The 12030-nt window shown below is 38.8% G+C and overlaps 1 protein-coding gene across 1 annotated transcript; it reads left to right on the top strand.

Moving 5' to 3' along the window:
- Positions 1-562: 562 nt before the first annotated feature.
- On the top strand, positions 563-6999 carry dmbx1a (diencephalon/mesencephalon homeobox 1a). Its single transcript, XM_055202600.2, has 5 exons — positions 563-1039; positions 4264-4429; positions 4535-4713; positions 4819-5218; positions 5349-6999. The coding sequence occupies exons 2-5, from the start codon at positions 4276-4278 to the stop codon at positions 5753-5755; spliced, it is 1140 nt and encodes a 379-aa protein (XP_055058575.1). The 5' UTR covers positions 563-1039; positions 4264-4275; the 3' UTR covers positions 5756-6999.
- Positions 7000-12030: the final 5031 nt, after the last annotated feature.

The following is a 12030-nucleotide window of genomic DNA, read 5'->3' as shown; positions in this document are numbered from 1 at the left end:
TTTCAAGACAGAGGTTTTTTGGAGGCTGAAATAGCGTCTTGTCTCCCCTTATCCTCACCCAAATCCTTCAAGGCCGGGAGAGATTGTGAAGGCAGTAGCCTGGCATCTATTAGAGATCTCTAAAGTCCACCCAGTCTCTCCTGCAGTGGCATGACAAAGCCCAAAAGCAAACAAAACCAGCGCATGAGACATTCGTTTGTCTAAAAAAGTTATGGTACCGTGGCTACAATGGCAATAGCCTTATATGTTCAATAAGCACCAAAAGACGTAATGTCATGAGAATATATGTAAAAATATGGCAAGGCAAATATATTCTCATACCTTACTATCTTGAGTCAATTTATACAGAAATATGCTATTTATGGAAATAAAAAAAATTGAGAGCTAACTAGATGACGGAAGCTAAAAACAATAGTTAAACATCATACTGAAGTCAAGAAAAAAAAAAAACAAGTGTTTTCCAGATGTAGCAATACTGGAAAAACTTTGATTGTTTTTTTAAAGCTTTAGTTGTGTTTAAAAATATATCAGAACTACCAAATAAAATATTCGTTGAACAACTCCGATTACTCCCACTAGGGAAATGTTCTCCTTTTGTTGGCAATATAGCCCTTTACTCCCAGCGATGTCAATATTTTCTTTTTGTTCTTACATTACATACAGATATTATTGTTTGTAAGCAGTAGCTCTCTCAAGTGCCTGATTTAGGACTTTAAAGTGCAGGGTCAATTGACTCTGAGTGTACAAGCAGCCGGAGAATACCATCGAGCTTTGATTGACATCTTGAAGGACCAGTAGCAAGCCTCACTGACATTACGCGGAGCTCTTTAAAATCCCTCCACAAAGCGCGTGTCAATAGATGGACTCAAAGTGCAGAGAAGAGCACTGGGAACGATTTGGAAGCGCGTAATACTTAGCGGATACATTTGAATGGACTCAGAGACTTTGAGAGACACGTTAAGGAAATCTGGAAAATACTTCGAGCCACGAACAAAATATCAAGTGATAGAAGTGGATAATTTCTAAGGAAAAGATCGAGGTAAGAATCGTATTTGTTTATGCAAAACCTTACGACGTAAACTAAACAAGTAGACTAACAATTGTTATTTTATTTTGCCATTTTTAATAATATCTGACATATAATAAAAAATGTTCTGCTAATACAGGATGAGAAAAAACGTAGCCTATGCGAAAAACGTACAGTATGAGAAAAGTTAAAAGCAAATACGATTAAAAAATATTCAGTAGGCTGTTTTATTCTTGAATTTATAGATGAAATAAAAATTAATATATTTTATGCTTTGTCCTTTCACGATTAAGCTTTTTTGTTACTAACGCGCATATTGAAATAGGACGCATATTCATGGAGCCAAAAGTGATGTCTATCTTTTACCAAAAATGTTATAGGTTGACTATTTGTGTGACTCGATAACAAACGCTAACTCACGAAAAACTTGTGCCAAAATTTTATTAATAAAATACGTGGTCTGGACTTAGTTAAAAAATGATGGCATAAGTTAACATTTAAGTTAACTTAAGTTTTAGCACCATCGTGAGAGCGACACGTTTCTTTTTTCAGAATAATTTAATAAAAAGTTTAATTGCAAACTGTGCTAATTTTAAAATTAATAATGAAACTGTTTATGAAAATATCAGTAGAAAGCCCTATGTGATCACCACATGTGGGGCCTTTGATAGCGAAGGAGGCCAAAATATGAGTGACAATATAAATATATGTCACATCCAAGACAACGATAAATAGTACCCCCGGGTCAAATGGGTTTTAAGGCTAACATTTTTCCTAATTTAGTCGGATCAAAAAGTTGCACTGTACATGCCAATTTGCATAATGAGGTGTTAATAATCGAAGCATGGAGTGTCACACTGCCCGCAGCAGTAACAGGCGGATGAACAGACTACAATAGTAGCGAGACACAGTATTAAAATAAGCTGCCCTTTGTGCCAAATATCATTTGGCCTGTGGCTAAATTTTGACATTTAGCAAGTCCACTTACAATATACCAATAACGCTAAAAGAGGCCTAAATAACGTTTGTGAAGCCTAAACGGTAAACGACACAGTATCACAGCTTTATTATTATGCTTACTACTATTAAAATTTACAATATTACTTATATTGAAATTTACAGTTACACTTATCAGTTATTTTTTTCTCTATACAGTTATTTCCCCCATTTGCCATTAGTCTACATGCATTTTTTTTTATTTAAAAGTTTTGTTATTACCCTTATCATTTTGTCATTTGTAAGCAACATAATATTTCGCTCCATGTATAACTGTATGAGTTTGGAATTACAATAAAAAATATATATAATATCAGACATCCTTATTGAATGCACGCACGTACGCACGCACACGCACACACACACATCTCTAAACTCACTGTACGTCCGTCCGTGTCAGCGGTGATGATAAATGGAGGCCTCCACAGTCGAAACCTATTTGCACTTCCATTAGACGAGGACCCAAATGGGGATCAACATGCATATTTTACCCGCAGAGAAGCCATACATCTCAGCCAAAACGTGGCCCCGGGGCGATGGGATAAGGGGCCGCGAGAGAAGGGAGGGAGAGAAACGGAACCCATTCAATTCAAATACTTGGGGGAGAAAAGTAAATGTTTTGCAAAGCACCTTCTGTCCAAGCGAATTAAACTATTCCCTCTTGCCCTCTGATCACATTCATCAGACGTTGCACTCATTCAATAGTCTGGGAATGGAGGCAGAGGATGTCATGCTTCCACACAGAGGATGGGACAAGCGTTTCGATGGCCTTAAGTAAAAAAAAATCGAGAGTGCAAATATATAGTAAAAAAAAAATTACCAAAGGAAGGAGCCTGTCAAAAAGTGTAGATTCATGAATGCCAAGAAGCATTTTACGGAATAAAAGTAAACAATTATGTATGCAATAATAAAAATAAGAATAATAATCGATAATAATACTAATGACAATAATAATAATGATTATAATAATAAATTGGGTTATATAAATTGATTGATAATAAATAAAAATTTATATAAATGACCATAAATCAATTGTCCTAAATGCATATCGAAAGTCGTTTTTGTTGATTTGAAAGGATAATCTGAACAATCGTGATTGTTGAATACTTAATTATCATATTAGGCCTACAAATGAGGCATACAAAAGTGTCAATTATCATATTTCTATCCCCATGGGAGTCAGTAAATCTATTTCGTTGTTTAAACAGTTATTAAAGAAACACATTTGTAATAACACATGTCCTAGGTTCAAGATAGCATTTTGCTAAAATGGTTATAGGACTCTCGAATTTTCATATTTAAGATTACTTGTTAAAGAGTTAAGTCTGGCACGGATGCTTTAGGTTTCATGGATTCTGTGTAAGCAAATAAACGCTTTATTTTAACAAAATTTAAGAACTGGGTAGAAATGCAACAAATCTAGTTTAAATCTCGAGGCTGTTAAAAGTCCCTTGACACCTGCTATGTGTTGGAAGATTAACTTTCTCTCTTAATAGTGCACACTGCATGGGCCTCGGAGATATTCCTGACTGTCAACCACTTTCATACTAATACATATCTAATCGTGTCCTTGAGCCTTTCATTTTATCTACGAAAATCTTAAACCGGCAGTGAAAAATGACTGGTGAAACTGGACTCAGGCCGAATTTAACGGACATAAATTACCAGTTTCAAAATTAATAGGGGTCGGTTGAAAATAGGTGAATTACAACGTATTTTAGTAAACAAAGCCTATTAGGAGTTCAAATAAGTGTTAAGATTTAATAACAGTGCCGTTAAAACTATGGAGTTTAAGTAGGCCTAAGTCAATAATTGTTTTTAGAGGATTTGCTACGGTAATTTGCCTACGAAATGATTAATCTAATGTAGTAAAGCATAAGTCGCACACCATTAGGTAAACAATTGACAACTGCCCCAATTATTTCTTTTAGTAGGCCCTATGACTAATGGATCGGACAAATAATAATTAGATATTAATGAAAGCGGTTTCGCAAAAGTGGATTTTCAAAAGCGCTAATTCACACTTCATATATAGACTAGATTTTGTATTATTGCTTGACCACATATCACTGGTAAATAAATAAAATAAAAACACACCGGAGAAAAAGTTCATTTAAATTACTGATAAACATAACAACATCGTAATATTTAGTGTAAAGTGTTCCTCGAGTTACTAAATAATCATGTCTTATTTTACAAATAAAAAACAAATTTTATAACTCAATCTGTCTCTTTTACAGATATTTTAAATCATGCAACACTACGGCGTGAACGGATACTCCCTTCATGCCATGAACTCACTTAGCGCCATGTACAACCTGCATCAACAGGCAGCGCAACAAGCGCAGCACGCACCTGATTATCGGCCGTCAGTGCACGCGCTAACGCTCGCGGAGAGACTGGCTGGTAAGTGCGTTCTCTCGCTCTCCTTTAACAGGTAAATGCATTTTGTCTGAGCAATGAATTAAATATGCCGTGTCTTGTTCTTTTCCAACGGCTGTACATTTCAAGATATCATACTCGAGGCTCGTTATGGCTCTCAACATCGCAAACAGCGACGCAGCCGCACAGCGTTTACGGCCCAACAGCTGGAGGCTTTAGAGAAGACTTTCCAAAAAACTCACTATCCTGATGTTGTGATGCGGGAGCGCTTGGCTATGTGCACTAATTTACCCGAGGCACGTGTGCAGGTAAGACATTCGGATTAAATGTACCTGTAGTAAATTGAATACAGTGTGAAAAGTTTGGGGACCGTTTTACTTATAAAGATTTTACTTTCGGTCATTTCACATCAGGTGTGGTTCAAGAACCGGCGTGCAAAGTTTCGTAAGAAGCAGCGAAGCCTTCAAAAAGAACAACTGCAGAAGCAAAAAGATGCATCAACAGATGGGACCCTGGCGACAAGTGATAAAGAAGATCCACCATCCACCGGAAATCTTGAGAACCAGCCACCTTCATCGTCATCCTCTTCCTCCTCTATGGAAGCAGAAGCAGCTCCCCATGCCCTGGGATCAGAGCTTAGTGTTGAGCTAAATGTTACATCGGCAGAGCAGTCAGGCTGCGAGTCAGCCACGGAAGACAATGCAACAGACAAGGAGGAAGAGGTAAAGCAGCACAGAGAAGATCTGAAGGTTGAGAAAGAACCAACAACTGGACACCTCTCCCCTCTCTGCAAGCGTCTCAGCCCCAAACCAGGTACACATTTGATTTAAAAAAAATATAATGAAGCAGGAAAAAAATGATTGAAAAGTAAAAATACAATGCCTCTATATTCCAGTTGCAGTCTAAATCTCAGTGTTTTAATCAACCCTCTTCATGTTTTTAGATTCTCCTCTTGGTTCCCCTGCCATCACATCTTCCGGTGGTGTCACCAGTGGGAGCCACTCCTATTCCTCGTCTCCGCTCAGCCTCTTCAGGCTGCAAGAGCAGTTTCGCCAGCACATGGCCGCCACCAACAACCTGGTTCACTATCCCTCTTTTGAAATGGCAACACCCTCGTCCATACCATACCTGGGCATGAACGTCAACATGCCACCTCCGCTGGGCTCGCTTCCCTGCCAGTCTTATTATCAATCGTTATCTCACCATGCGCAACAAGTTTGGAACAGCCCCCTGCTGCAGGCCTCCGGAGGCCTTCCTAGCCACAACAGCAAGACCACCAGCATTGAGAATCTACGCCTGCGGGCGAAGCAGCACGCGGCATCCCTCGGCCTGGACACGCTGCCCAACTAAGACGACGACTGAAAACTAGCTGAGCATGTGTCACTTCGAACGTATCCATCTGGACAGTTCTCTAAAATGTACAGAAAAACTTTTTGAGAGATGTAAAGAAACCATCATGCAAAACTGTGTGAAGCCTGAAATATTCTCCTGTCTACAATATGTGCTATCTTGATCTTGTTTCGGGATATAATATATCAAAATTTAATCTCTGACTCATTTGCAACAATAAGTGGTATTGTATAAGGTAGGCAGTAATATGCTAATAATAACAACCTCCCAATCTTGCAAAACTCTTGGCACAGCAATATATTGAAAGTTTTACGGTTTAGTTTTAAAACCGTCAGGCCCCGGTTTCATGTTATTTATGTTTTGGATAAGCACAGATGTTTGATATACAAGCACTTTTTGAAGAGGATCTCAAACGGTTGCATGCATTGTACACCAGACTCTGAAGAGAACCTAATTTAATTATAGTGGCTTTCAAATTAAACATCACACAAATTCCCTTGTAAATTTAAATCTTGCAAAACTACATAGATTAATTAAACCTAACCCGTTTATTGGTCAGGATTAAACCATGGAAAATTGAGGATGGTTAGTTAATGAGGAAAGGATTTCATTGACGACATATGCAAAGCTGTTAATTACATGTAGCCTTGGGCAAAAGGAAGAAATGCAATTATAGACCACGTATATCATTTGAGATTGCTATATAAATGCTGTGAGGGAAAACACACTCTCAACCTCAAGAAACTTGTGCTTATGTTGCAACTGAAAACAACGGTGAACAGTGCTTGAATTGTAAGAAACTTCTTTGTTGCTAGCAAAATTAACGGAAAGCAATGCACTTCCATGTACGGCAGCTGCTCAATTTCCTTCTCAGTGCTGTGCTCTCATTGTGTTGGTAAGCTGTTTTAATATGTAAAATACACAAAGTCTTTATCTATAAATGTTTACTGGTAAGGCAAATGTAAAAGTTCTATGTTTTAGATTGAGAAGATTCTAACCCTGTGATTGGTAGCTCTACCTTATTAGGCGGCCTGTAGCCTGCCTGCGTTTTCCCCAGATTTATTAACCTGTACAGTCTAATTGTCTATGTAACTCATTGTCACTGTGAACATAAATTTACAGTCATTCACAACAAAGCTGTGAATTTGTAGCCTATACACTGGAGAGTGTTTCAGAAATGTACATGACTTACCTAATGTCACATGTAGTTTAAAAACTTGTCAAATAAAACCGTAAAAAATTGACTGGCCATCCTTATAAATGCATTTTGTATTTTATTTTCTATGTTTAATAATTAAATATCCCACTCTTTACATTAGACCGTGACTAAAATGCCATATTTAAAATATACACTAAAGATCTTTTACATTGCAAAATACACATAGAATTACAGCAATTCAAACGCAAGACTCAGACAAACAAGCTGATGTGAACATCAACGTAGAAAACCAAGAGATTAAAGCGAGAAGGAGGGACAGAGTGTGAAAGTGAGAAAAACAAGGTAATCTTGGGAAATAAAATCGTTGTGGGGACATAAGCCACACAAGATGAATAAGCAGGCCATTATGCTGAAGAATGACAGCCTCAGGCCATGATTATGCTGCTATTATATCTTAAACAGTGCGGTTTGTCAAAATGCATAAGCCCTTTGCTCACATAAAGAGGGTCTCCCCTCTGTACGCATTTTACCAGAGGCTTGATGCCACCACAACGGTGTTCTCAGTGCCCTTGATACGGCTGCTAACTGCATTTTAAAGTGCTTTATGCCACATTTAAATACAGCTGATTGTAATGCTAACATTGAACCTTTCTGTGTAGATCAAAAACACATAAGGGGAGCATGGTGCTTCATTACAAAATCATGCATTAATGAATGATAATAAATAATAAGATAAATCTCATCTATCTTCAAATCTGAAAACTTTGTTAAATTGTCCGGCTATTAAAAGCTTTCTGGACACATCCACTCCTAAACAAAAACAAAAAAATGGTAATACACAAACTGCCACCAAGGCTTTGATACAGCATTTCTTATTTATCACACAGACGGTTTCAGCTGCAACAACATAAACAAACAGCTTTTATGGCCCAAAATTAACTTCCGATAGACTTCTGCATATCAGAGTATAATAATTTTTTTAAAAACAAGCAAAATGAATAACCAGTAAATTACCATAGCTAAAGCGTATTAACCATTACACTAAGCTAACGTTACTAAAATTAATGTATACAATGTTAGCTCCATGAATTCTTGCCGGCTGCCAAATTTGCAACTAAAAACTGAAACCTTTTTATTTTCCACAAGGTATTTGTTCCACAGGTCAGTTTAGTTGCTAGCCATACCGATAAACCAGCACAGACCAGAAATTAATTTCGGGCCACTGCGGCAACACTTGTGCATCCAATAAAACGGTGTTTTTATTACGACCATGGATTTTCACTGACATACAACCATTCTGATTTTGTTCTATGCCATATCAACAAATTCACAATTCAAATAAGAAAATATTGACACACATAAAAAACAAACAGCTTTTTATTGCTAATAGGCCTACATAAGACCCTGTCTAACAACACCCTATAGACGGTTTCAGCAGTAAAAACATAAACAAGCGGCTGTCGTGGTCCGCACGTAACTTCCGGTAAACTCCGCTAAGAATAAATAACAACAAAGTTCTTTAAACGTAGTTTATTTATATAACAAGCAAAAAAAACATAGACTACCTAGGAAATCAAAACATTTGCTATCCCCGACGAGGCACCCGTTCAAGAGATCAGTCCAGCAAGTAGTCAGACCACTAAAAAAACGAAACCGGAAGTCCAGATCCAGACACGTTTCATCGGGCGCATGGCAGTGCATCTAGTCTGACCCTAACTTCCGGTTTCTGTTTGTTTAATGGCCTGAGTTGCTGAAACGGAACTCTTAAACAAATACCTCGTCGAAAATAACAAATGTTTTGGGTTCCTATGTAATCTACGTGTTGTTTATTTTGCTTGTTATATAAATAAACTACTTTAAAGGACTTTGTTGTTATTTATTCTTAGCGGAGTTTACCGGAAGTTACATGCGGACCACGAAAGCCGCGCGCCTGTGTTGTTACCGCTGAAACCGTCTATAAGAGGAGGTAAATTCAGCGGATTCCCAATACACCTTATTGTTTAATAAAGTGTCAATATCGTAGTTCATCATACAAACAGACACCAAATGGACCTTGAGCATGCCTAGCACAAAAATCACAGTGTACCATTCAATCAGAACTTTTCCTCTTGCTCTCCCTTTTTGGTTAAGCTAAAGGTTTTAGCTGCATGGAGAATGAAAGCTGCCACCATAAGGAACCCCAGCCCATTGAGGAAGTGACAGGCACTGCCAGAATATGATCCTAATCCTGTTCCCAGCATTCTTTTAGCCCGCTGGCACTGCAATTTTGCCACATACTCTCCAAGCTGTCAGCTGGGCTAAATCTCTCTAATAGCACATTGCTCAGATACACATCAAAGAACTCTTAGAAAACAACACGGCCTTGGTTTCAATAGCTCACACTGACCACAATTAACCTACGCTGCAAATACAAAAATCACGTGATTTCATAGATTTGTATTGATTGAAATCTGAAATACATAAGACAGAGAAAGCGTTGATAGGATGATGACAACAGGTGTTTGAACTCCACTGCGAGAGGTCGCCCTCTTTGGTCCCGGCTCTCTTTTCTGATTCAATTCTCTCCTTTTTATCCCTCTGTTATCACAACCCCACTTAATCCTCTTAAGAGCAAAGAAAACCCCTCTTTTCTGGGGAGAGCTAACCCAAGCCAACCGCATCACGGCAGAGCCTGTCACCAAGGCGCTGTTTCAGTCACACGTAATTACACATCAATGCCACACTACACATACCTTTCAGAAGGAAAGAGTGGCATTGTGGGCATGCGGAGGGAAGCTCAGCTCTTTTTGAATGCAGGACACAGTCGTATGGATTAAGTCTCCACCGGACACTCGAGAGTTAGGCGAGACACTTCGCTACTGTGCATGTCTTAAGGAAAGCAGAAAATCCCAGGCAAAAAATGTATTGAAACGATCGTTGCCTGTGAGGATTTATATTCTTAACGGCAGCTTAAGGGAAAGAAAGTATGGTGCGGTAATTTAGGCTAAGCACCATGGGACAGATCAGAGATCGGATACTGGGGTTGACAAAATAATGGCAGTAGATAAAGTCAAGCTTCGGAAGAATGTTTTCAACCGTGATGATCTGAATGCTGCAATGCATCAGTTATGAAACATCTACAGGCTAAAGAATCAAAGCTGAGACTGGGGCTTCACGCTGGGTTCTTCGGATACACTACTCACCACCATAGACATCTCAGCAGTAGGACATGCCTATAGGCCACAGTTTCCTGCCATCTGAGACAATCAAATACCACTAAATTGCCTTAGGTTAGGCGCTACCTTTATGTGAATGTGGTGTTAAGGGTATTGACTTAATATGAAAGCATAACAGCTTGTAGACAGCAGAACAAACATAAAGACCAGGCATGTGATGGTGAAAGGACTGCAGGCAGCGGATCGGAGCACAGTATAATAAATTAACCAACTGCAAATGTACACACAACACGTCAAGCCTTTTAGTTAACTGGGCAGTTATCGTCTATAAGAGAGAGCCATTGGTTTAGCGCAGGGCAACCTTTGGTCCTGGAGTGCCGATGTCCTGCAGAGTTTAGCTCCAGCTTTACTCAAGCACACCTAAACAGCTAATCAAGGTCTAAAGAGTCATCAGAAAACTACATAGGCAAGGTTTTATTAGGGGTTGAAACTAAAATCTGCAGGACGTCGGTACTCCAGGACCGACATCGCCTACCATAGAGGCAATGCAGGGGAGTAAAGTCATTTAAGTGGGTTTTTAGTTGGCTGTTGATTCAAGGAGTTGTGCATGACCCTTGCGAGGGGCAAACCGCAAAAGTTCTTGAACACCATTATACCTCGCGACTGAACTGCAAGTTATTTTTCAAGAACCACTCTGGATTGCCATTTCCAAGGGAAGCTTTGATGAGTTTCACCCACCTACGGACATCCCATCATTATAAGGCCTCGGTGTCCAGACAACGTTCTCCGCGTTTCTGTCATTACGAAGATCTACATCAGATTTACATCATTGGCAAGGTGTATGCCAAATGATCAGAAGCCAGCATCCACAGCAGTGTAAAAGTCAATAATGAATGAAACATATAGATGAAAATAACTCGTCCCTAATGGTCCCTCTGTCTCCTGAGTGTTAAAAAATGTAAATTTATGTAAAAGCCCATAGGAAACACATATTTACAATACGTTTAGGTAATCACAAGATGCAGGCATGGAGAAATATCCCGGCCGAGAGAAGCAGTCAATGCAAAAATAGTTTTTATGTGTCATTAATTCTCTTTGCATTCCCAAATAACCCTATATTACCGCGGTAATACAGTAATCACTCACAATCGCACAGAAAATTATCTGCACTCATCTGTGGAATAAAAGGCGAAGGGAACACGAGGGGAAAGCATCCCATTTTAGTATCCTCTTGCGTCCTTAATGTTCAACGAGAAGCCGGCAACTAAACGACCGCTCGGCCAATCTCGACTCTGGCACCGATGGAGCAGCTTAATGATAGCGGGGAGTCGATGGTTCTCGTCAGGCCCTCTTCCTAAAATGCGCACACCTTTTCATGCTACATTGCCCGGAATAGGCGCAAGGTTCATGGACGACCGGGGGAAAATTGAACCTTTTATACGCTACCAGAAAACAAAACGCTCCTCTGATGCCAAGTCTAAACGACACACTTAAAAGCGAAGCGCTGACATTAGAGGCCTGGAGGTGATGCACGCGCATCATCTCATGCGGCATTCACATGCTCGTCTCTAGCTCGTTTTTAAGCTTATACTGTTGCTCGTCAGACAGCTCTTGATCTCTATAATGAACGCATTGTAAACGCTAAAATATCAAATACCTACATTGTATTTATATTATCTAGAAAACTTATTTTTCTGAAATTTTGTATTTTTACACTTCTGTTAAAAGCAGACAATTAGAACGCTATACAACTTAAAATTATTTGAAATATTAAATACTTCATGAGAATTTAAATCAGTGATCAAAAAGTTAATAAACCGAAAATAAACCGAAATCAACTTAAAAAAATAAAACGTTTGCAATTATTTAAGAAAAGGATTGTATTTAAATAAACATTAATTTTCCGTGACAGCCTATCGTTAGTGAAAGTTGTTTACTGAATCCTTTACCAAACAAACAAC

The sequence above is a fragment of the Misgurnus anguillicaudatus genome, chromosome 2, assembly GCF_027580225.2.
Source record: "Misgurnus anguillicaudatus chromosome 2, ASM2758022v2, whole genome shotgun sequence".
Classification (NCBI taxonomy): domain Eukaryota; kingdom Metazoa; phylum Chordata; class Actinopteri; order Cypriniformes; family Cobitidae; genus Misgurnus; species Misgurnus anguillicaudatus.
This window is presented reverse-complemented; position numbering and strand designations above follow the sequence as displayed.

What these genes read in the sequence shown, in the direction of transcription:
- dmbx1a (XM_055202600.2), top strand. Translation starts at nt 4,276, where the DNA reads ATGCAACACTACGGCGTGAACGGATACTCCCTTCATGCCATGAACTCA. An exon ending in GCTCGCGGAGAGACTGGCTG is followed by an intron (nt 4,430 to 4,534) that starts GTAAGTGCGTTC and finishes GTACATTTCAAG; the next exon opens with ATATCATACTCGAGGCTCGT. An exon ending in GCGTCTCAGCCCCAAACCAG is followed by an intron (nt 5,219 to 5,348) that starts GTACACATTTGA and finishes TCATGTTTTTAG; the next exon opens with ATTCTCCTCTTGGTTCCCCT.